At 42.4% G+C, this 25,732-nt stretch overlaps 1 protein-coding gene and 2 long non-coding RNA genes across 4 annotated transcripts; all 3 read right to left on the bottom strand.

Moving 5' to 3' along the window:
- Window positions 1-1,717: 1,717 nt before the first annotated feature.
- LOC146684395 (TELO2-interacting protein 1 homolog) lies at window positions 1,718-10,345 on the bottom strand. 2 transcript variants are annotated; one of them, XM_085443196.1, is made up of 5 exons: window positions 9,620-10,345; window positions 8,151-8,321; window positions 7,838-7,986; window positions 7,378-7,518; window positions 1,718-3,049 (listed from the first exon to the last, which is right to left on the bottom strand). In XM_085443196.1, the coding sequence occupies exons 3-5, from the start codon at window positions 7,889-7,891 to the stop codon at window positions 2,999-3,001; spliced, it is 246 nt and encodes an 81-aa protein (XP_085299322.1). In that variant the 5' UTR covers window positions 7,892-7,986; window positions 8,151-8,321; window positions 9,620-10,345; the 3' UTR covers window positions 1,718-2,998. The 2 variants fall into 2 exon arrangements, with proteins under 2 accessions (XP_085299322.1, XP_085299323.1); XM_085443197.1 differs by having other exon boundaries at window positions 9,824-10,345.
- A 1,843-nt stretch (window positions 10,346-12,188) lies between these two features.
- Window positions 12,189-17,571, bottom strand: LOC146684394 (uncharacterized). The gene is made up of 4 exons (XR_014917185.1): window positions 14,604-17,571; window positions 13,747-14,463; window positions 12,564-13,658; window positions 12,189-12,430 (listed from the first exon to the last, which is right to left on the bottom strand). It is a non-coding gene; the product is annotated as an uncharacterized LOC146684394 (long non-coding RNA).
- Window positions 17,572-19,406: 1,835 nt separating this feature from the next.
- On the bottom strand, window positions 19,407-24,785 carry LOC146684393 (uncharacterized). Its single transcript, XR_014917265.1, has 4 exons — window positions 21,822-24,785; window positions 20,965-21,681; window positions 19,782-20,876; window positions 19,407-19,648 (listed from the first exon to the last, which is right to left on the bottom strand). It is a non-coding gene; the product is annotated as an uncharacterized LOC146684393 (long non-coding RNA).
- Window positions 24,786-25,732: the final 947 nt, after the last annotated feature.

Genomic DNA, 25,732 nt, shown 5'->3' with positions numbered 1-25,732 from the left:
TCTTCCAGCCAACCCAGGTGGCCTTGCATGGAATGGGAAGGAACAGTCTAAACACAGACGTTATCAGGGTGTTGTTGTTCGGCTCCAGCCTTGCTACCGCAGCTGGCGCCGAGAGGGTATCCACATGAGGTGATGGTGCTTTTTACTTTAGTGCGAACAGCTCATATGAATTTCAAAGCAGTTCTACAGTCCAACACTGATCTCTCAATCTCCCGTTGGAGAGCCGCGAGCTTCGCCATACTTGTGTTCTGTGATGTTGTCATTCTTGTGCTCAAGGAGCCGATTCTGAGAACTCACGACAGTGTGCCTCCCCGAGATGTCATCCAATTTGCGCTCAGAGATTTTATTCCGAGCTAGCCCTTCCGAGATGTAATCCAGTCTGCACTCAGAGATCTTATTCTGAGTATTCACAGCAGCCGTTGCCTTTCCAAGATCTTATCCGTGCTGCACTCAATGAGCCCATTTTGAGAAACTCACGCCTCTTCCCATCGTTCCAATCCCGGCGGGCAGCCTTGTGGGGGTTTGAACAGCCGATTCCGCTTTCTTAATTCTTCGATAAGTCAGGGCCAAGCCAGTTTCGATCAGCCAGAACCCTGTTACCATGGTTCCGAATAGGTAGATATCTTCAACACTCAGGCTCACCCAAGCCCAAACTTCTCATTGAGAAAGGGGTGTCAATTGCATTCAGGGACCAGTTGATCCAATTCATAATTCCTTTTTTAGGTTTTAGAGAACAGACTGTGAGAGAGTGTTCCAGGGAAAAGTAATACAAAAAACACGAGACTAGACAAGGACATAAGAGGCTAAGCAGTGAAACTAAGGGAGAGGAGGAGAGGAGAAAAGTGCAACCGCCTTCGTCAAGAGCAGTGTGACCTTCTTGGCCAGGCTTGGGACCAGCAGTAACAGTATACTAGCTTTGGAAGCCCTAAGGATGGGTGTCTCCTCCACCAAGGAGCCACTAAGAAAATACATGAAAATTGTATAAATATGGTATGTTGATTGGGATTTACAGGAGTACAGTACAGGAGCCGGCATTGCCACATAAAAGATTTCATTTTTGCTGCTTGATGCAATGATGATGATGCAGTGTACATAAAGTTAAAAGATTACAGCTAATAAATCAAATTTCATTTCATTCAATTTTATATGTGTGCATGAGCTAACTTGTAAAGCCCTTTGGTCAGCTGTGTCGCCTTTAAACGTGCTATAGAAATGGCACTGGACAATGGAGAAAGGATAAACTGAACCCATTCATAACCATTCATGGCCAGCTTGATCCAAGCGGTCCTCGGTAGCCATGACAACGAAGACGTCCCACAAATCCCGCTGGGCAAAACCAATGATGCACACCCTGCAACTAAATATAATCATCTAAGGGTGTTTACTCACTTTATTTCACTTCCACGATGTTATTTCTCTCTCCTACAGTTTACATAATCTGACGAATTCTGCAAATTAGTCGATGACGTCATTTAGCCACTTTTAATGACTTTTCGGAAAGTCAATACCGATTTTCCTTACTGAGAAGCTGGTAGCAGACACACATTGCCAGGGTTGTGGTTGGCACGGCTGACTGGGTAACACCTTATGACCAGCTAGTGTCACTAGCTGGTGACAATGAGAGCCTTTGGCGATCCCAAAGGCTGCTCCAGAAACGATTAAAGTATATTTAAAATATTTGTTCAGTACTTTTCCAAACCCCAGCAGCTGTCTGTTCTAAGTTTTGAGTCTCTACTAAAATAAAAATAAAAGCATTGTAACCTGTTTGTTTTTATTTAATAAGCAGCGTAGCTGTACACTATTATTATTAAGAGAGATTAAGCTTGTGTTTCTGTCATGCAGTGATTGTGCTTAACTGTATGAAGCTTATTAAACATTGTGAAATATATCACATGTAAAAGCCAATTCTGCCAAAGTGCTTAAAATACTTGTTTAAATTATCTTTTTTTCTTAAAGAAATCTACTTCATCATGTGTAATATTTTATATCATGTGTAAGTTCCATCACAACCTGCTGTGGTTTTATTTTGAAATGTTTTTATTGTTGCATGCTGCACCCAGTGTGAATGTAGAGATTTGTGAATTTCATCAGTAATAAATGTTTTTGGACCCTTTAAGGCTGAAAGCGTTTGTCACACTCATATCACAGACGTCTAACGTCATCTTGTTGGCCACACTAACTAAAGAACAAACAAACAAACAGCCCACCTGTAGCATTTCTACACATTGACCTCCACAGAAAAGTGTCAGTGTTAAAGGACCTACATGACATAAAGCAGATCATTGTAATGTTGTTGCACACTGTTGCAGTAATGAATGTCCTAATGTGTATATTGTCAATAATAATGTGGATACTCAAATTGCAACTCAGTCTGAAGAATCTAAAAACGGTGAGTCGAGATTTTTTACCTATTTTTTTGGAGAAATCATGGGTGACAATAAACAGGCAGTTGCTATGCTTCTACGTTTAATGATGATTACTTAACCTGACCTGCATCATTTTACACTCAGTGGTCACATCACATCTCACTGCTGTCAAAGAGTTCATTAAGTTGGCACAGGTCAGCAGTCCTCCTCCACCGCTCTCTGTCCCTTCAGCAGGTCGATGCCAGCACTTCAAGCTCTTTCAGTCAGAAACCTTTGCTGACCAGCCAGTCCTTCAGCTCATATCGAAGTGACCTTTGACCTTCACGGTCATGGTGATCACATTGACCTGTGTAAGCAGCTCTTTCCCCATCACCTCCTTCAGGTACTGCCTCACGTCCTTCTCTAGAGCCCGAATGTCACCCTCCATTTTCCATATCAGCGTTAATTTCTGGTTGCTATTGGTTACATCAGTGTAAATCAGGATGTCGTGTCGGGAGCTGCAGATCATGTAGGGCAGAGACGAATTCGGGCAGAGACGAATTCGGGCAGATCCCGCAGTAGGCATCCAGCCTGATGGGGTAGGACCAGTGTGTTTAGGCAGAGTGGGGATCCGTGATGGTGGGATGAGCCGCTCAACAGCTGAACTCTTCACTCTTGGTAAGATGTTGAAACTGTTTTGGGTTCTAATCGTAGGAATAGACAGTTTTTAGGTTATATAAAAAACTTTAAATTGGTCTGAATTGATCATAATGGGAACAAGTTGTTGAAAAATCCTTCCTGAATATGCATCTGAACAGACCCAACAGAGCACCTCAGTAAAGGACTTTAAATTCTTATCACTACAAAATTTAATAACTGGGCAAAGGACAGACGCAACAATACTGATGATTACAACCTCACAAAGAAAACAGAATGTATGTTGTATCACTCAACACTAGAGGATATATTAGCTGTGTCAGTTGTTAGACTTGAAACAACAGCTTTATTGTCCACATTTTGACTTTAGTCTGTACAGTTTGTTCACTGACCTTCTGTCCCTCACTGACTCAAGTGCCTCCAGATTTGAACAGTGTTGGTCAAGTTACTTGAAAAAAGTAATCAGTAACTAATTACTGATTACTTCCCCCAAAAAGTAATCCCGTTACTTTACTGATTACTTATTTTCAAAAGTAATTAATTACTTAGTTACTTAGTTACTTTTTAAAAGCACGATTTACAACCTGAAGCGGTGATAAAGTGATAGATCTTTCAGCCCAATTCTACTTTTTCTGCATAATCCATCATACAAAATGTAATCAAATGGAAAGGTCTCTTTTTAAAACTTGTTTTATTAGTTTTAATCTTTTAACTTTATGCATCAAGCAAAAATTTAATTATATGCAACATTCTCTGACTTGAATAAATTAGTTTAACATTTAAACCTATTTTCTGCACATTCCAGCACATAAAATAAAATATTTTTTGTGTTTACACTCACTCTTTCAAATAGATGCAAGTAAAACACAGAGTCAAAGCATGACATCTCTCATGATCAGGGCTGGACTGGGACAAAAAAATCAGCCCGGGCATTTTGACTAGAGACCGGCCCACCAGGTATTATAGGAAAAACCATAAAGCCTTTGAATGAAAACAAACGTCGTTGTGACAGTGATGTACACTGTCTTGTTGGTACATATGTATCAATCTAATAAACTTAAACCTACACCATCCTCCCTATTCTGGTATTCTAAACAGTACTTCCTACAAAACTGCTCAAAGAAGTCCTGCCATTAATTAATTCTTCGATCTTAAATATGACCAACCTATCTCTAATGATCGGCTATGTACCACAGGCCTTCAAGCTAGCTGTAGTTAAACCTTTACTCAAAAAGCCATCTCTAGACCCAGCAGTCTTAGCTAATTATAGGCCAATCTCCAACCTTCCTTTCATATCAAAAATCCTTGAAAGAGTAGTTGTCAAACAGCTAACAGATCATCTGCAGAGGAATGGTTTATTTGAAGAGTTTCAGTCAGGTTTCAGAGCTCATCACAGCACAGAAACAGCTTTAGTGAAGGTTACAAATGATCTTCTTATGGCCTCTGACAGTGGACTCATCTCTGTGCTTGTCCTGCTAGACCTTAGCGCAGCATTCGATACTGTTGACCATAATATCCTATTAGAGCGATTAGAACATGCTGTAGGTATTACAGGTACTGCACTGCAGTGGTTTGTATCATATCTATCTAATAGACTCCAATTTGTTCATGTAAATGGAGAGTCCTCTTCACACACTGAGGTTAATTATGGAGTTCCACAGGGTTCAGTGCTAGGACCAATTCTGTTTACATTATACATGCTTCCCTTAGGCAGCATCATTAGAAGTGTCACGGTTTGCGGGGCAAGCCGTGTGGATTTGTAGTAGGACCAAAAGGACGGCAGTTCTGGTGCAGGTGGGTGTTTATTTATGATAGTGGGTCAATACAAACAGCAAGGGTGGCAAAACATGAAACTAGAAACCTAAACTGGGTAAACTAATAAGACAAACCAGAAACGAAGATGCAGGGAGGTCCGGGGAAATACATACGGGGAGACGCAGGGAGACCGAGGGGAAACAACACAGACGAACCAGCGATTACTAAGACAGAAAATACAACTTAAATACACTCAGAACACAGGGAGATTACACACAGGTGGGAGACACAGCTGGGAGTGATTAACATGACGAGACCAGGGAGGCAAACTGAAAACACTCACATAAGACGCAGACCTTCACAATAAAACGGGAACACACGGGGGGGGGGGGGGGGGGGGACAGGGTAAACACCAATTAGAGAACAGAACCAAAATCGCGAAGAGAAAACACAAAACGCTGGGTCAAAAGGACCCAGGATCATGACAAGAAGACATAGCATACATTTTCACTGCTATGCAGATGACACCCAGCTCTATCTGTCCATGAAGCCAGATAACACACACCAATTAGTTAAACTGCAGGAATGTCTTAAAGACATAAAGACCTGGATGGCCGCTAACTTTCTGCTTCTTAATTCAGATAAAACTGAGGTTATTGTACTCGGCCCTGAAAATCTTAGAAATATGGTATCTAACCAGATTCTTACTCTGGATGGCATTACCTTGGCCTCCAGTAACACTGAGGAACCTTGGAGTCATTATTGACCAGGACATGTCCTTCAATGCACATATTAAACAAATATGTAAGACTGCGTTCTTCCATTTGCGCAACATCTCTAAAATTAGAAATATCCTGTCTCAGAGTGACGCTGAAAAACTAGTTCATGCATTTATTACTTCCAGGCTGGACTACTGTAATTCATTATTATCAGGATGTTCAAAAAGCCTTCAGCTAATCCAAAATGCTGCAGCAAGAGTACTGACAGGGACTAGAAAGAGAGAGCATATTTCTCCTGTTTTGGCTTCCCTTCATTGGCTTCCTGTTAAATCCAGAATTGAATTCAAAATCCTGCTCCTCACATACAAGGTCTTAAATAATCAGGCCCCATCTTATCTTAATGACATTGTAGTACCATATCACCCTATTAGAGCACTTCGCTCTCGCTCTGCAGGCCTACTTGTTGTTCCTAGAGTATTTAAAAGTAGAATGGGAGGGAGAGCCTTCAGTTTTCAGGCCCCTCTTCTGTGGAACCAGCTTCCAGTTTGGATTCAGGAGACAGACACTATCTCTACTTTCAAGATTAGGCTTAAAACTTTCCTTTTTGCTAAAGCATATAGTTAGGGCTGGACCAGGTGACCCTGAATCCTCCCTTAGTTATGCTGCAATAGACATAGGCTGCCAGGGGATTCCCATGATGCATTGAGTTTTTCCTTTCCAGTCACCTTTCTCACTCACTATGTATTAATAGACCTCTCTGCATTGAATCATATCTGTTATTAACCTCTGTCTCTCTTCCACAGCATGTCTTTTATCCTGTCTTCCTTCTCTCACCCCAACCGGTCGCAGCAAATGGCCGCCCCTCCCTGAGCCTGGTTCTGCCGGAGGTTTCTTCCTGTTAAAAGGGAGTTTTTCCTTCCCACTGTTGCCAAAGTGCTTGCTCATAGGGGGTCATATGATTGTTGGGTTTTTCTCTGTATCTATGAAGCGCCTTGAGGCGACTTATGTTGTGATTTGGCGCTATATAAATAAAATTGAATTGAATTGAATTACTTAGCCGAAACCCAAAGACTGCTTGGTTGAGTTAACTTCCTGAACTATCTACACCAAAAGAACAAATCCTTTAAAAATATGATCCTGGTTCCAAAAATATGGGGTAAAGATAAGAAGGGAGGAGGGAAAGAAGAGGAACTAGGAAAAAGATGAAAGAGTATAAAAAGTAGACCAAGCCTGGACTTAACCTCTGCTAACTCCTAATGAGCTCAGTAAAACTGCTGAGGTGGTTCAGGGAGGATTTCACAGCAGGCTGTTTGCACATCCCTGGATTTCAGACATCCACTCTTCCACTATTTATGGGCCTGACTATGTGCAGCGCTTCAGCTGCTGAACTGCGCAGTTTGATTGCAATTCTCTGTGAGGTTGTGTGACGAGAAAGAGCCCGTTCTTCTTAAATATTCCACGTGGCCAGTTTTTAATCGTAAATTAGGATCATGTGCTGTGGCTTTAACAGCTTCACGTGTGGAATTTTAAAGACACTCTGAGACAATATCTGTAGATCATGTTGTTGTGTTACAAGTCAATATAGAATCAGAGCAATGTTTTAACTTCTTTTGCTGAAATAATCTACCAGTGTTAAAAAGTGACATGCCAGTTGCTCTGATGTCCGCTGATCAAACAGTGTATAAAAAGTATAAAAAGTAGACGTGTGTTTTGACAGGTTAGAACGTTAAAGCTTACCAACACTAATTGTGCCTGTCCAGTAAATAATAGAACTATTTCTGAATGAAATAAGCCTGTTGTTGGGCAGCATCTTTCATTCTTTCACTATTAAGAGTTTAAAACTAAAGACGACTTGAATAATTTTGACTCACATAATGAAAAGAGAGGTTTGTTTTACTTACCCTGAAGGCTCTGAGGACTGCTAATGGGTCATCAGTTGTGAGTCTCTGCAGGAGTGCTGGCCAGCAGCGACGAGCCATAGGCAGCAGTTCATTTTCCCTCTCACTCAGCACCTGAATGCACAACTCCAGCACGTCCAGTACCTAAAGACAAAGACGCACAACACACCTAACAATTATCTCTGTTTTGATCCTGATTATATGTGAGCTGAAACTAATTACTGAGGTCTTCATTGAGAGCCCAAACTCCTGAGCAGGCACGACTTCAGCACAGACTTATTTCTGTTTCACTCCTGGACCAGACTGAATGTTTTTCCTTGATGAGCATTACACCACTGAACAGTCATCCACACAGTTCTGACAGGATGAATTGTACCAACGCTGGCGGTCCTACCTTCACAAGAATGATTATTTTTGTTATTAGTCCAACAGTTGACTCTACGTAAAACTACTGATACAGTACCTTGAGTCGGAGCCTGAGGTTGGGATCAGACAGCAGATGAATGCAGCGCTCCATAACATCCTTAGTGATGCTGAGGTGGGAGGGAAGCTCTGCTTTCACATCAGGACTACCAGTATCTTCAACATCCTCACACTCAGTGGGAGGGACTTCTGCAATGGAGCACATGTACAGTTAGACTGCCAGTTTAGCAGTGAGGTTCAGATTTCTATGACTCTTAATTACAATGATCCATCTCCTCTACACTCTGAATCTAAAATAATCACCACTACAACCTATAGCTTATATTCCACTGGCCCTTAGACAGACCTATTACCTTGGTCTTCAGTGTTATAATCATCCTCTATTCCAATGCCCTCTGCCAGTTCTTTCTGTTTGCGGTAATTCAGCAGGAATTGGCGAATGCTGAGGTCTTCCTGGTCACTGGAGCTCTACCTGGAGCTGACAGACATACTGGTCCTGCAACAATTGGAAGGAAACCACCTCGCTAAAGGAAAAAAAAGACAACAATATCAAAATAGGTTTGATTACAATAAAATAAGTCAGTTAATCAAAATCAGTGTGACAGAGATGCTGATGTTTTTGAAAAGAGCCCATTAGTGACATTTAATTCCATATTTTTACCGTGACGGCTTGTAAAACTGCAAAAACTGCAAACACCTATAGTGCCGCTGTCTAAATATTATTATGAATATGAATTCTATAACAGAAAACGACTGAGCATTTAAACCATCACGATGTATTAAATGTTTCCAAAGATACTGATAATTTGATAACAAGAAAAGTTAGTTCTCCTCAAAATGCGCCTGACTAAAAGTGGGATCAACCAGTACATATAATATTCATCCTGCTACATTTAGAAAGTGGCAACAACAGTAAACATGAGTAACTCCACCGTGTGTCTATCCGGTCTTTAAGTGATGACGTGATCAATCCTACTTCTGGGCCCAAACTACTCTGCGTTTAATAAGGCTGTTGTGTTTTTAACATGTTTTAATGCTTTGTAACTTGTTCTATTTAATCTCAACAAGCCCCTTACAAAAAGTAAGTGATCACTGTCGGCCTCTCTCAGTTTTTATTACAACTATTCATTTTAAAGCTCAGTTTTTAAAACCTTACCATGTAACTACAGCCCAGGCAATGCAGCAGCACATTAATGACTAACCTGTATGTGGATGGATTATCTCAGTTGTTCTCTTGACTGAAGTTTGGTCCGTTTACAGCATCCTGCCATGCCACTGCATTTGTCCCTAACCATCGGGAACCCTCACCTTAATTCTTATCCAGTGGAAAAAAGTTCCCCTTCATCACTGTGTTAATGTTATGCTAACATAGCTGTTTCGCTAGTCACATAGCACATCACTATATACCAGCAAGCCAAACTTCAGTAACCCTACAAACATCACTGCTGCTTACTTTCCTGTCTTCATGTATGTCAGAAGTGATAGCAGAGCTGTGCCTTTTAATTTGTTTTAGAAATCCCTCAGTCAGAACCTGGTATATTATATTTAGACGGAAACTAGTGAGCTAACTCTCTGCTAACTTCTAACTTCAGACAGATTTTTAACTCTCAGTGATCATTTGACTTTGGGACCTGCAGTGTAGTTTGGGTCCAGACACGCTAATGACCAGACTTAAAGACCAAATTTCGGGTCACTTTTGCTGGTCCCAAGCCCCAATAAAGAAGCTAGCTTGAAGCTTGACATAAAAAACAATAATTGCTAAGAAAAGTGTAATTTGTAGTTCTAAATATATTCTAAATGCATTTAGATCGTTTTTACTCACTTTATGTCTCTTCCACGATGTTACGTCTCTCTCCTATGTTGGTTACAATTACATAAGCACTTAGCAGGACAGTGGAAAAACCCAGGGCCACAGTGATACTGAGAATTCCACGGTGTTCACTGTCTTCAGCAACCTTACGAGGGCCGGTTGAACGGCTACAGTCTTATCATACACGTGCAGTGTTCCTACAAGCCATAAGGTTACCTTGAGTGAGGAAGATGATGATTGAATGTCCGTCTGAGTCCATAGGTTGAGGTGCAAGCACATTTCTCCCATTCTCCACAGAGGGCAGTGGCGCATAGGTGTGACGTCACTAACACTTAAGTTGCCTTAGAGTGATAGCAGAAAATTGTGAGCGTTACACTTGTATGCGGCTTGACGTAGGCACACATTGGCAGGGATGTGGTTGGAACGGCTGACTAGATAAGGCCTGGTGTCCAGCTAATGAAAAAGAGCCGAAAATTGGGGTGCGGCTGCGCAGGTGTGCACTTTAAATATAGCACTTTTGCCCTGTCATTCCGGGCCGCCGAGTGGCTCATGGGAACGTGACAGGCCCTATGGCAGAGATTGAGGACAGAGGGCAGTGGTTCGAATCCCATGCGGACCATATGCTGGGGACACAAAAAAAAAAAAAAAAAAAAAAAAAATCCCTGGCTCTGAAATTCACTTGCTACGCTTGCTAGAAGCCTACAGGCGAGCCTACAGAATGGGCTCTCTCTGCCTTTTTTTTTTTTTTTTTTTTACCCCTGTCTCAAAATCTCTTCCATCAATCAATATTGGTTGTTATGGTTGCTATGGACGCCAAACACACCATGCATTGTCGCTTTCTCAATCTCTTCTTCATGTCCGAACAAACGCTCAATTTTGCCTTCATTAACACAAATTATACATCAAAATGTAGGTATTTTTCTTGCCTTTAACAAAATGGCACTGTCATTATTGTAGGAGTTGCCGTTTTCTCGCAAATGGCCTCGAAGCAACACAGTTAAAAAATGTCCACATTCAAAGTCTATGGAGACTTGAGTGAAAATGACAGCTGAAATTCTGTAACAGAGGCGTTTTCAACTCCTCATATCTCCTAGATGTATTTTTCTTTAGAGACCTGAAAACCGCCTTGATTTTTTTTTCCCTTTTTTATTAAAGCCTGCTGATTGTTACAGTGAAAGAATGATGTCGACAGTCCGTGTACTTTTGGAGTTACAGAACATTTTGTAAGACGAAGAAACGGCAGTTTTCACCTCTCAGTTGTGGTAAACGCTTGAAATATATTATAGGGCAGGCCGCGGCGTAGAGAACGCGCTTTGGGAGCGAGAGACCCAGGTTGAAATCTAGCCAGTGGCAGTATCTAATATCGTTCCCTAATTCACTTTATAATTACAAATTCTCAACACTTGAACATTCCCACGTGTGTTCTGATCAAAACAGTGCAAGAATGAGCTCTTTAGCTTTTGATTTACAACTTATCCACATTTCTTTGCGGACACTCCTGCATGTCACAAATACATTGCACAAAGCGCATCTGTGGCTGTGTACCATTCGTGGTGCGTTGGCTCCCTCTACTGGTACGCGCCTCATTCAAATGTCGCCACACATTTAAAATTGCAGGGTGTCTTTACACTGTCATAGCTCCTAGATAGATTTCTTCAGAGCTGAAAATCGCTGTGATTATTCACCATAGCCTGCTTTGTCTTACAGTGAAAGAACGATGTCAACGTATAGCATCGTTGGTTACTTTAATTATGTTTGTTTTTTTAAATCAAATCCTACAAAACAGGACCATTGTGACACAAAACCTCTCACACACTAACACAAACTCTTTATACAGATACAGAGCTTTACATGTATAAATAAGGCAGACAAAAATGCATAAAACACAAGCTATCCACAGACTGTCGGTGGACGCCATGTCACTTTATTTTGTTTTTATCTTGTTTCTTTTTGGTGTAGCCTCATTAAACAAAATGTTTATAAAAATGACCACTTTTATTATGAATTATTAGGAAATTAATAATTCATTATTAATTATTTATTATGAACACACCTGCCACCCTCAAGTAGAGGTGGCAGAGAGGAGGCACTTGGAGTTTCGGTCGAGAAAGTGTCCGTGTGACTGAGTCCTGTCCCAGCTCTGCTTCAAGGTCTGTCGGTCCAGCTTGTTGAGGGTCTGAGAGCAAAGACGGATATCCTGGACCAGCTCTGACAAACTGTCCAGGTCTTGACTCTCCCAGGGGCCAGAGACCTGACAACCTGCAGGTTAAGCAACAAAGAATCATTTTATTTCATATCCATAATTTCCATTTTCCCCCCTATAAATATTTGACATCCAAATGTAGCCTGTTAGCTAGCATTCAGCAATGTTTTCTGCTCCATAAAATGGAAAATTAATTCACAGCTAATCTTTTTTTTAAATCTTTAAACCACACTTCTATATTGTAATGTCTGTGTGTGTAATCATCATGTAACACCTCTGTGCATACATACTAAATGTTCAAACTTAGAAATGCGTCAAAAGGAAACGCACTGATAGCAAGAAAGAAACTGTTGCCAAATACAACTTTGCACAGGTGATAAAAACATCAAAGAAATCCAAATTGTGAATTAGTGTGAAACGGTGAATCTAAGAATAGCTTTAGAAAAAAAAAGGAACTCCATGGAGTATCTCCAAGTTCAGACATACCTTCGAGGTTTAGAAGTGTCAGTGGTCGACGGGCCTCTCTGACAGACGCCAGGATGTTGTGAAGTCCCACTGATGTAACAGACGGATTTCCTGACAGATTCAGACTCACCAGTGTGGGACATGACGAGAGGCACCTGTGAAATAATAAGAAAAAGTCCAACAGGCCAGTAAAGAGTGACAATTTAAACAAAGGCAAAGCCCCACTAACATGAGTAATAACTGAGCCGTAGAAATGACGCCCTCACACACACACACACACACACACACCTCGCCAAGGTAGCTACACTGCTGTCTGTCAGCCCATTTGCAGCCAGGCTGAGGTGGGTCAGAGAGCACTCGTCCTGCAAAAACACAAAAGTCTTAACCTGATTGCACAATTATATCTTTCGACAATAAATGACATTGCATGATTTTTGCGTGCACACCTGTGACAGGACTTTGGCGAGGTGTTCCAGTGCCGGGTAATCAGCAGGCCCTCTGCAGACAGCTGACAGGTCCACGTGTGGGAGGCAGTGGAGGGGCAGAGTCTTTAACACCAGCTCAAAGTCGGTGGAGCCCAGGGGATTGAGGGACAGGCACACTGCTTTCAAATGGCCTGTGCCTGAACGTTCAGAAGATGTAAAGTTAGTTGCAGTTTTGCTTATGGATGGGAGTTCAGTGAAGCTTAAGGCTTCAGTCAGCTGCTTGTTAGAGAGTCACCTGTGAGCGCGCTGGCTAGCAGCAGTCGATGCTGCTGAAGGAAATGAGCAGTGAGACCTGCAGAGACCGCTTGGCTAGCACAGGGCAGCAGGACAGCAGACAGGACAGAGACTCAGACACGCCGTCCCCCAGTGGGTTCATACTGAGGTCCAGCTCCTCCAGGCACTTTGAGTGGAAACGAGCAGAAAAAGCAAATGATCACGAGAGCCAATTCTCTCTGACAGATATCATTGATATGAATCAGGTTAGCTTGTTATTAAGATCTAAGGTAGTTATTAAGACCAGAGGTACTTAAATACAGGTTAGATGGTAAACCTGGAGCTGCCACTATTGGCTAGCTGAGGCCCTTACCGGGAATGCAGGTGCACTCTGTCCCTTTAAAGCATTTACAGCCTTCTCCAGGCCATCCCCTGTAATGCAGTTGGCAGAAATGTCCAGCAGCTGCAGACGAGGCATGGTGAGCGTTGTGGCAATCAGCTCAGGGAGAAGGTCGTCATACATACGGTTTCCAGAAATTCGCAGCTCCGTGAGGCTGGCCTGAAGTTTTAGGGCACGGAGGAGCGGGCTGAGGGAAGAGGCGGCCAAACCGAGACATTTGGAGTCCTGACACGGAGGAACCCCGGTCCCGAACCTCACATAGCCGGGAGACACGCTTGTTCTCATCTACAGGTAGAAAGAGATGGTACTTCATAACAGAATACAAGAATGCACATGTGTCCGTTTTATAATGCATTTCCTCTGTGTTGCTCACCCACTGCTAGACTTTGACAGGCCTTCTTGTATCGCTCAGGGAGAGGAGGGAGATCCCCACGAGCAAACGTCAGCCAGAACCCGCAACACAAACCCATCAGTTATCCTGCACTGGTGCGGGAAAGTGAAGCCAAGGATTCAATCCCAAAAACTGTGATTCCTTCAGTGTCTTCTGGAAGCTGGCTCCAAAAGCAAGTCAGCATCCAGTCTGGTAATAGAAATGGTTCTAATCTTTACAGTTTCTCAGATTGTAGTTTCTCAGGCAGCTTGTTAACATAATCAGCCCTTCACCTTCTTACCAGAATCATACAGTCTAAAACCTGCACGCCTCATCTGGGTAAGAAAGATGAAGTCATTGTGGAAGGACCTAGAACCTCCATTCCTTCTATCAGTGATTTAATGAAAAGACCTCTGTGTCTATGAGAAAGTCTATTTTATGAATTTGGGCCATACTTTGCCTAAGAAAAGGAGTATGCTCACTGGCTGACATGCAAGCTGTTTCACAGTCATAGCTGTCCTCTTGTCACTGTGGGTTTTTTTTTTTTTTAAATCCAACCTCACCTCTTCATTTGTGTGCAGGACGGCCAGTAGCTGGTCCTGCGGGGAGAGCAGAGCGCCTTCTTTCTGCAGAGAGAGACGAGGCAGGAGGCCACATTTCTGGTAGTAACGCTGAGCTGCCTGCTCACACAGCCACGACACAGAGCAGGAGTTGGCCTCACTGGGATGCAGAGCAATGACCGGCGATTAAACAGAAATTAAAAACAACAACAACAACAACAACAACAACAAAAAAACACTATACCAATCAGATTGGGATTTATTTTTATGTACTGCTCAAACTTAAAACTTTTCACCGACCTTTGTGGAACTGGGATCAGGAAGACGTCTTCCTGAACCCGGACCCTCATTCTGATTGGTGGAGGAAGTGACGTGGGCATAGGAGCAACCAAAGTTTGAGTTGGAGGCTAGAGTAAACAAAATAAAACATTCAAGCACTGTTAAAACATCTGTATTTAATGTCGTCAACTCTTTGTAGAAAGACAAAGCAGAGTCTGTGGAGGGATCAGAAAGTCTAAACATCAGGAAAGTAAAAGTTTGTCAGGTGATGCTACAAAACACCAAGGTATAACTATATATAAGATCCGAAATGGGCGATGTCATCTTTTACTCCTGGACAAAGCCCACGGCATCCAGGCTGCAGAAATATGTAAAAACAGCTCGCCCGTTTTGATCAGCTCGCGCTCATTTACTTCCACATTCATCACTGTTCAAAATGAATCAGAAATGAAGACACATCATCTTCAAGTTATATCCCCTAGTGACACTGAATTATAGTTATTCTCTCACTGAGTGTGCATTTCCTGAATAATTCATGTGTAGTCTCACTCTGACTATCACCTTTTCACACTTGGAGTGACTTATTCACAATCACTGTGTTGTGTGTATTTCCTTAGTTAGTGTTACTCCATCCGTAACTAACAAACAGCAAAAGAGCATTCCACTTCTGACCTAAGCATGGATAAGGAGAGGTGGGGGCGGTGTGTCTGATCTCCAATCGTCATCATCTGCATCCCCAAGCTGTTCTTTCTCTGAGAGAGGCCTCTACTGGACAGGGAGGAAACTGCAGATCCTGAAAGAAAAAGGGCACAACAAGCTAGAAAAGTGGGAAAAGCACGAAAAAGAAAAACCAAACAAACCCAGTCTAATCTGCAGGCCGTGTCCGAGTTCAAATACTTGTTTTGAATTCCAGCTGCAGAAGATAAGGCAGTTTCCTCTACTCTTGGCCCAGATGAGTGTGGTAAAAAGCAAACTTACAAATCAGATGTCCTTGCAGAGCCTTAACTCCATCCTGTACATCCGATATGGACTGAAGCTGTCTGGTGAGGCTTGCTATGAACACCAGCTGCCTGATAATGTTGATGACCCACTCTTTCTGTGAGCCAGCACAGCCTGTGTGTGTGGAGGGATGTCGGGAAAAAAACAAAACAAAAAAACAAAAAAACAATTAGCCTGAATTAGGACTAGTTGTCATCATTTTTTTTCACATAGCCACGGTTTTTTCTATGGTCTGTTTTTGGGCCATTAATGTAGTTTGGTAACAGCATTATGCTTAAAAATGTTCATCTTTTACTGTTACCTGTTGTGGATCACAAAGTTTAAAACTACTTAAAAACACACACAAACACAACAAAGTAACTCCACCATGTGTCTATCCGGTCTTTAAGTGATGACGTGATCAATCCTACTTCTGGGCCCAAACTACTCTGCGTTTAATAAGGCTGTTGTGTTTTTAACATGTTTTAATGCTTTGTAACTTGTTCTATTTAATCTCAACAAGCCCCTTACAAAAAGTAAGTGATCACTGTCGGCCTCTCTCAGTTTTTATTACAACTATTCATTTTAAAGCTCAGTTTTTAAAACCTTACCATGTAACTACAGCCCAGGCAATGCAGCAGCACATTAATGACTAACCTGTATGTGGATGGATTATCTCAGTTGTTCTCTTGACTGAAGTTTGGTCCGTTTACAGCATCCTGCCATGCCACTGCATTTGTCCCTAACCATCGGGAACCCTCACCTTAATTCTTATCCAGTGGAAAAAAGTTCCCCTTCATCACTGTGTTAATGTTATGCTAACATAGCTGTTTCGCTAGTCACATAGCACATCACTATATACCAGCAAGCCAAACTTCAGTAACCCTACAAACATCACTGCTGCTTACTTTCCTGTCTTCATGTATGTCAGAAGTGATAGCAGAGCTGTGCCTTTTAATTTGTTTTAGAAATCCCTCAGTCAGAACCTGGTATATTATATTTAGACGGAAACTAGTGAGCTAACTCTCTGCTAACTTCTAACTTCAGACAGATTTTTAACTCTCAGTGATCATTTGACTTTGGGACCTGCAGTGTAGTTTGGGTCCAGACATGCTAATGACCAGACTTAAAGACCAAATTTCGGGTCACTTTTGCTGGTCCCAAGCCCCAATAAAGAAGCTAGCTTGAAGCTTGACATAAAAAACAATAATTGCTAAGAAAAGTGTAATTTGTAGTTCTAAATATATTCTAAATGCATTTAGATCGTTTTTACTCACTTTATGTCTCTTCCACGATGTTACGTCTCTCTCCTATGTTGGTTACAATTACATAAGCACTTAGCAGGACAGTGGAAAAACCCAGGGCCACAGTGATACTGAGAATTCCACGGTGTTCACTGTCTTCAGCAACCTTACGAGGGCCGGTTGAACGGCTACAGTCTTATCATACACGTGCAGTGTTCCTACAAGCCATAAGGTTACCTTGAGTGAGGAAGATGATGATTGAATGTCCGTCTGAGTCCATAGGTTGAGGTGCAAGCACATTTCTCCCATTCTCCACAGAGGGCAGTGGCGCATAGGTGTGACGTCACTAACACTTAAGTTGCCTTAGAGTGATAGCAGAAAATTGTGAGCGTTACACTTGTATGCGGCTTGACGTAGGCACACATTGGCAGGGATGTGGTTGGAACGGCTGACTAGATAAGGCCTGGTGTCCAGCTAATGAAAAAGAGCCGAAAATTGGGGTGCGGCTGCGCAGGTGTGCACTTTAAATATAGCACTTTTGCCCTGTCATTCCGGGCCGCCGAGTGGCTCATGGGAACGTGACAGGCCCTATGGCAGAGATTGAGGACAGAGGGCAGTGGTTCGAATCCCATGCGGACCATATGCTGGGGACACAAAAAAAAAAAAAAAAAAAAAAAAAATCCCTGGCTCTGAAATTCACTTGCTACGCTTGCTAGAAGCCTACAGGCGAGCCTACAGAATGGGCTCTCTCTGCCTTTTTTTTTTTTTTTTTTTTACCCCTGTCTCAAAATCTCTTCCATCAATCAATATTGGTTGTTATGGTTGCTATGGACGCCAAACACACCATGCATTGTCGCTTTCTCAATCTCTTCTTCATGTCCGAACAAACGCTCAATTTTGCCTTCATTAACACAAATTATACATCAAAATGTAGGTATTTTTCTTGCCTTTAACAAAATGGCACTGTCATTATTGTAGGAGTTGCCGTTTTCTCGCAAATGGCCTCGAAGCAACACAGTTAAAAAATGTCCACATTCAAAGTCTATGGAGACTTGAGTGAAAATGACAGCTGAAATTCTGTAACAGAGGCGTTTTCAACTCCTCATATCTCCTAGATGTATTTTTCTTTAGAGACCTGAAAACCGCCTTGATTTTTTTTTTCCCTTTTTTATTAAAGCCTGCTGATTGTTACAGTGAAAGAATGATGTCACAGTCCGTGTACTTTTGGAGTTACAGAACATTTTGTAAGACGAAGAAACGGCAGTTTTCACCTCTCAGTTGTGGTAAACGCTTGAAATATATTATAGGGCAGGCCGCGGCGTAGAGAACGCGCTTTGGGAGCGAGAGACCCAGGTTGAAATCTAGCCAGTGGCAGTATCTAATATCGTTCCCTAATTCACTTTATAATTACAAATTCTCAACACTTGAACATTCCCACGTGTGTTCTGATCAAAACAGTGCAAGAATGAGCTCTTTAGCTTTTGATTTACAACTTATCCACATTTCTTTGCGGACACTCCTGCATGTCACAAATACATTGCACAAAGCGCATCTGTGGCTGTGTACCATTCGTGGTGCGTTGGCTCCCTCTACTGGTACGCGCCTCATTCAAATGTCGCCACACATTTAAAATTGCAGGGTGTCTTTACACTGTCATAGCTCCTAGATAGATTTCTTCAGAGCTGAAAATCGCTGTGATTATTCACCATAGCCTGCTTTGTCTTACAGTGAAAGAACGATGTCAACGTATAGCATCGTTGGTTACTTTAATTATGTTTGTTTTTTTAAATCAAATCCTACAAAACAGGACCATTGTGACACAAAACCTCTCACACACTAACACAAACTCTTTATACAGATACAGAGCTTTACATGTATAAATAAGGCAGACAAAAATGCATAAAACACAAGCTATCCACAGACTGTCGGTGGACGCCATGTCACTTTATTTTGTTTTTATCTTGTTTCTTTTTGGTGTAGCCTCATTAAACAAAATGTTTATAAAAATGACCACTTTTATTATGAATTATTAGGAAATTAATAATTCATTATTAATTATTTATTATGAACACACCTGCCACCCTCAAGTAGAGGTGGCAGAGAGGAGGCACTTGGAGTTTCGGTCGAGAAAGTGTCCGTGTGACTGAGTCCTGTCCCAGCTCTGCTTCAAGGTCTGTCGGTCCAGCTTGTTGAGGGTCTGAGAGCAAAGACGGATATCCTGGACCAGCTCTGACAAACTGTCCAGGTCTTGACTCTCCCAGGGGCCAGAGACCTGACAACCTGCAGGTTAAGCAACAAAGAATCATTTTATTTCATATCCATAATTTCCATTTTCCCCCCTATAAATATTTGACATCCAAATGTAGCCTGTTAGCTAGCATTCAGCAATGTTTTCTGCTCCATAAAATGGAAAATTAATTCACAGCTAATCTTTTTTTTAAATCTTTAAACCACACTTCTATATTGTAATGTCTGTGTGTGTAATCATCATGTAACACCTCTGTGCATACATACTAAATGTTCAAACTTAGAAATGCGTCAAAAGGAAACGCACTGATAGCAAGAAAGAAACTGTTGCCAAATACAACTTTGCACAGGTGATAAAAACATCAAAGAAATCCAAATTGTGAATTAGTGTGAAACGGTGAATCTAAGAATAGCTTTAGAAAAAAAAAGGAACTCCATGGAGTATCTCCAAGTTCAGACATACCTTCGAGGTTTAGAAGTGTCAGTGGTCGACGGGCCTCTCTGACAGACGCCAGGATGTTGTGAAGTCCCACTGATGTAACAGACGGATTTCCTGACAGATTCAGACTCACCAGTGTGGGACATGACGAGAGGCACCTGTGAAATAATAAGAAAAAGTCCAACAGGCCAGTAAAGAGTGACAATTTAAACAAAGGCAAAGCCCCACTAACATGAGTAATAACTGAGCCGTAGAAATGACGCCCTCACACACACACACACACACACACACCTCGCCAAGGTAGCTACACTGCTGTCTGTCAGCCCATTTGCAGCCAGGCTGAGGTGGGTCAGAGAGCACTCGTCCTGCAAAAACACAAAAGTCTTAACCTGATTGCACAATTATATCTTTCGACAATAAATGACATTGCATGATTTTTGCGTGCACACCTGTGACAGGACTTTGGCGAGGTGTTCCAGTGCCGGGTAATCAGCAGGCCCTCTGCAGACAGCTGACAGGTCCACGTGTGGGAGGCAGTGGAGGGGCAGAGTCTTTAACACCAGCTCAAAGTCGGTGGAGCCCAGGGGATTGAGGGACAGGCACACTGCTTTCAAATGGCCTGTGCCTGAACGTTCAGAAGATGTAAAGTTAGTTGCAGTTTTGCTTATGGATGGGAGTTCAGTGAAGCTTAAGGCTTCAGTCAGCTGCTTGTTAGAGAGTCACCTGTGAGCGCGCTGGCTAGCAGCAGTCGATGCTGCTGAAGGAAATGAGCAGTGAGACCTGCAGAGACCGCTTGGCTAGCACAGGGCAGCAGGACAGCAGACAGGACAGAGACTCAGACACGCCGTCCCCCAGTGGGTTCATACTGAGGTCCAGCTCCTCCAGGCACTTTGAGTGGAAACGAGCAGAAAAAGCAAATGATCACGAGAGCCAATTCTCTCTGACAGATATCATTGATATGAATCAGGTTAGCTTGTTATTAAGATCTAAGGTAGTTATTAAGACCAGAGGTACTTAAATACAGGTTAGATGGTAAACCTGGAGCTGCCACTATTGGCTAGCTGAGGCCCTTACCGGGAATGCAGGTGCACTCTGTCCCTTTAAAGCATTTACAGCCTTCTCCAGGCCATCCCCTGTAATGCAGTTGGCAGAAATGTCCAGCAGCTGCAGACGAGGCATGGTGAGCGTTGTGGCAATCAGCTCAGGGAGAAGGTCGTCATACATACGGTTTCCAGAAATTCGCAGCTCCGTGAGGCTGGCCTGAAGTTTTAGGGCACGGAGGAGCGGGCTGAGGGAAGAGGCGGCCAAACCGAGACATTTGGAGTCCTGACACGGAGGAACCCCGGTCCCGAACCTCACATAGCCGGGAGACACGCTTGTTCTCATCTACAGGTAGAAAGAGATGGTACTTCATAACAGAATACAAGAATGCACATGTGTCCGTTTTATAATGCATTTCCTCTGTGTTGCTCACCCACTGCTAGACTTTGACAGGCCTTCTTGTATCGCTCAGGGAGAGGAGGGAGATCCCCACGAGCAAACGTCAGCCAGAACCCGCAACACAAACCCATCAGTTATCCTGCACTGGTGCGGGAAAGTGAAGCCAAGGATTCAATCCCAAAAACTGTGATTCCTTCAGTGTCTTCTGGAAGCTGGCTCCAAAAGCAAGTCAGCATCCAGTCTGGTAATAGAAATGGTTCTAATCTTTACAGTTTCTCAGATTGTAGTTTCTCAGGCAGCTTGTTAACATAATCAGCCCTTCACCTTCTTACCAGAATCATACAGTCTAAAACCTGCACGCCTCATCTGGGTAAGAAAGATGAAGTCATTGTGGAAGGACCTAGAACCTCCATTCCTTCTATCAGTGATTTAATGAAAAGACCTCTGTGTCTATGAGAAAGTCTATTTTATGAATTTGGGCCATACTTTGCCTAAGAAAAGGAGTATGCTCACTGGCTGACATGCAAGCTGTTTCACAGTCATAGCTGTCCTCTTGTCACTGTGGGTTTTTTTTTTTTTTAAATCCAACCTCACCTCTTCATTTGTGTGCAGGACGGCCAGTAGCTGGTCCTGCGGGGAGAGCAGAGCGCCTTCTTTCTGCAGAGAGAGACGAGGCAGGAGGCCACATTTCTGGTAGTAACGCTGAGCTGCCTGCTCACACAGCCACGACACAGAGCAGGAGTTGGCCTCACTGGGATGCAGAGCAATGACCGGCGATTAAACAGAAATTAAAAACAACAACAACAACAACAACAACAACAAAAAAACACTATACCAATCAGATTGGGATTTATTTTTATGTACTGCTCAAACTTAAAACTTTTCACCGACCTTTGTGGAACTGGGATCAGGAAGACGTCTTCCTGAACCCGGACCCTCATTCTGATTGGTGGAGGAAGTGACGTGGGCATAGGAGCAACCAAAGTTTGAGTTGGAGGCTAGAGTAAACAAAATAAAACATTCAAGCACTGTTAAAACATCTGTATTTAATGTCGTCAACTCTTTGTAGAAAGACAAAGCAGAGTCTGTGGAGGGATCAGAAAGTCTAAACATCAGGAAAGTAAAAGTTTGTCAGGTGATGCTACAAAACACCAAGGTATAACTATATATAAGATCCGAAATGGGCGATGTCATCTTTTACTCCTGGACAAAGCCCACGGCATCCAGGCTGCAGAAATATGTAAAAACAGCTCGCCCGTTTTGATCAGCTCGCGCTCATTTACTTCCACATTCATCACTGTTCAAAATGAATCAGAAATGAAGACACATCATCTTCAAGTTATATCCCCTAGTGACACTGAATTATAGTTATTCTCTCACTGAGTGTGCATTTCCTGAATAATTCATGTGTAGTCTCACTCTGACTATCACCTTTTCACACTTGGAGTGACTTATTCACAATCACTGTGTTGTGTGTATTTCCTTAGTTAGTGTTACTCCATCCGTAACTAACAAACAGCAAAAGAGCATTCCACTTCTGACCTAAGCATGGATAAGGAGAGGTGGGGGCGGTGTGTCTGATCTCCAATCGTCATCATCTGCATCCCCAAGCTGTTCTTTCTCTGAGAGAGGCCTCTACTGGACAGGGAGGAAACTGCAGATCCTGAAAGAAAAAGGGCACAACAAGCTAGAAAAGTGGGAAAAGCACGAAAAAGAAAAACCAAACAAACCCAGTCTAATCTGCAGGCCGTGTCCGAGTTCAAATACTTGTTTTGAATTCCAGCTGCAGAAGATAAGGCAGTTTCCTCTACTCTTGGCCCAGATGAGTGTGGTAAAAAGCAAACTTACAAATCAGATGTCCTTGCAGAGCCTTAACTCCATCCTGTACATCCGATATGGACTGAAGCTGTCTGGTGAGGCTTGCTATGAACACCAGCTGCCTGATAATGTTGATGACCCACTCTTTCTGTGAGCCAGCACAGCCTGTGTGTGTGGAGGGATGTCGGGAAAAAAACAAAACAAAAAAACAAAAAAACAATTAGCCTGAATTAGGACTAGTTGTCATCATTTTTTTTCACATAGCCACGGTTTTTTCTATGGTCTGTTTTTGGGCCATTAATGTAGTTTGGTAACAGCATTATGCTTAAAAATGTTCATCTTTTACTGTTACCTGTTGTGGATCACAAAGTTTAAAACTACTTAAAAACACACACAAACACAACAAAGTAACTCCACCATGTGTCTATCCGGTCTTTAAGTGATGACGTGATCAATCCTACTTCTGGGCCCAAACTACTCTGCGTTTAATAAGGCTGTTGTGTTTTTAACATGTTTTAATGCTTTGTAACTTGTTCTATTTAATCTCAACAAGCCCCTTACAAAAAGTAAGTGATCACTGTCGGCCTCTCTCAGTTTTTATTACAACTATTCATTTTAAAGCTCAGTTTTTAAAACCTTACCATGTAACTACAGCCCAGGCAATGCAGCAGCACATTAATGACTAACCTGTATGTGGATGGATTATCTCAGTTGTTCTCTTGACTGAAGTTTGGTCCGTTTACAGCATCCTGCCATGCCACTGCATTTGTCCCTAACCATCGGGAACCCTCACCTTAATTCTTATCCAGTGGAAAAAAGTTCCCCTTCATCACTGTGTTAATGTTATGCTAACATAGCTGTTTCGCTAGTCACATAGCACATCACTATATACCAGCAAGCCAAACTTCAGTAACCCTACAAACATCACTGCTGCTTACTTTCCTGTCTTCATGTATGTCAGAAGTGATAGCAGAGCTGTGCCTTTTAATTTGTTTTAGAAATCCCTCAGTCAGAACCTGGTATATTATATTTAGACGGAAACTAGTGAGCTAACTCTCTGCTAACTTCTAACTTCAGACAGATTTTTAACTCTCAGTGATCATTTGACTTTGGGACCTGCAGTGTAGTTTGGGTCCAGACATGCTAATGACCAGACTTAAAGACCAAATTTCGGGTCACTTTTGCTGGTCCCAAGCCCCAATAAAGAAGCTAGCTTGAAGCTTGACATAAAAAACAATAATTGCTAAGAAAAGTGTAATTTGTAGTTCTAAATATATTCTAAATGCATTTAGATCGTTTTTACTCACTTTATGTCTCTTCCACGATGTTACGTCTCTCTCCTATGTTGGTTACAATTACATAAGCACTTAGCAGGACAGTGGAAAAACCCAGGGCCACAGTGATACTGAGAATTCCACGGTGTTCACTGTCTTCAGCAACCTTACGAGGGCCGGTTGAACGGCTACAGTCTTATCATACACGTGCAGTGTTCCTACAAGCCATAAGGTTACCTTGAGTGAGGAAGATGATGATTGAATGTCCGTCTGAGTCCATAGGTTGAGGTGCAAGCACATTTCTCCCATTCTCCACAGAGGGCAGTGGCGCATAGGTGTGACGTCACTAACACTTAAGTTGCCTTAGAGTGATAGCAGAAAATTGTGAGCGTTACACTTGTATGCGGCTTGACGTAGGCACACATTGGCAGGGATGTGGTTGGAACGGCTGACTAGATAAGGCCTGGTGTCCAGCTAATGAAAAAGAGCCGAAAATTGGGGTGCGGCTGCGCAGGTGTGCACTTTAAATATAGCACTTTTGCCCTGTCATTCCGGGCCGCCGAGTGGCTCATGGGAACGTGACAGGCCCTATGGCAGAGATTGAGGACAGAGGGCAGTGGTTCGAATCCCATGCGGACCATATGCTGGGGACACAAAAAAAAAAAAAAAAAAAAAAAAAAAAATCCCTGGCTCTGAAATTCACTTGCTACGCTTGCTAGAAGCCTACAGGCGAGCCTACAGAATGGGCTCTCTCTGCCTTTTTTTTTTTTTTTACCCCTGTCTCAAAATCTCTTCCATCAATCAATATTGGTTGTTATGGTTGCTATGGACGCCAAACACACCATGCATTGTCGCTTTCTCAATCTCTTCTTCATGTCCGAACAAACGCTCAATTTTGCCTTCATTAACACAAATTATACATCAAAATGTAGGTATTTTTCTTGCCTTTAACAAAATGGCACTGTCATTATTGTAGGAGTTGCCGTTTTCTCGCAAATGGCCTCGAAGCAACACAGTTAAAAAATGTCCACATTCAAAGTCTATGGAGACTTGAGTGAAAATGACAGCTGAAATTCTGTAACAGAGGCGTTTTCAACTCCTCATATCTCCTAGATGTATTTTTCTTTAGAGACCTGAAAACCGCCTTGATTTTTTTTTTCCCTTTTTTATTAAAGCCTGCTGATTGTTACAGTGAAAGAATGATGTCGACAGTCCGTGTACTTTTGGAGTTACAGAACATTTTGTAAGACGAAGAAACGGCAGTTTTCACCTCTCAGTTGTGGTAAACGCTTGAAATATATTATAGGGCAGGCCGCGGCGTAGAGAACGCGCTTTGGGAGCGAGAGACCCAGGTTGAAATCTAGCCAGTGGCAGTATCTAATATCGTTCCCTAATTCACTTTATAATTACAAATTCTCAACACTTGAACATTCCCACGTGTGTTCTGATCAAAACAGTGCAAGAATGAGCTCTTTAGCTTTTGATTTACAACTTATCCACATTTCTTTGCGGACACTCCTGCATGTCACAAATACATTGCACAAAGCGCATCTGTGGCTGTGTACCATTCGTGGTGCGTTGGCTCCCTCTACTGGTACGCGCCTCATTCAAATGTCGCCACACATTTAAAATTGCAGGGTGTCTTTACACTGTCATAGCTCCTAGATAGATTTCTTCAGAGCTGAAAATCGCTGTGATTATTCACCATAG

This window comes from Copadichromis virginalis, linkage group LG20 (genome assembly GCF_057382275.1).
Source record: "Copadichromis virginalis isolate Kocher_CV1m ecotype Utaka linkage group LG20, C_Virginalis_male_GT1.1, whole genome shotgun sequence".
Lineage (NCBI taxonomy): Eukaryota > Metazoa > Chordata > Actinopteri > Cichliformes > Cichlidae > Copadichromis > Copadichromis virginalis.
This window is presented reverse-complemented; position numbering and strand designations above follow the sequence as displayed.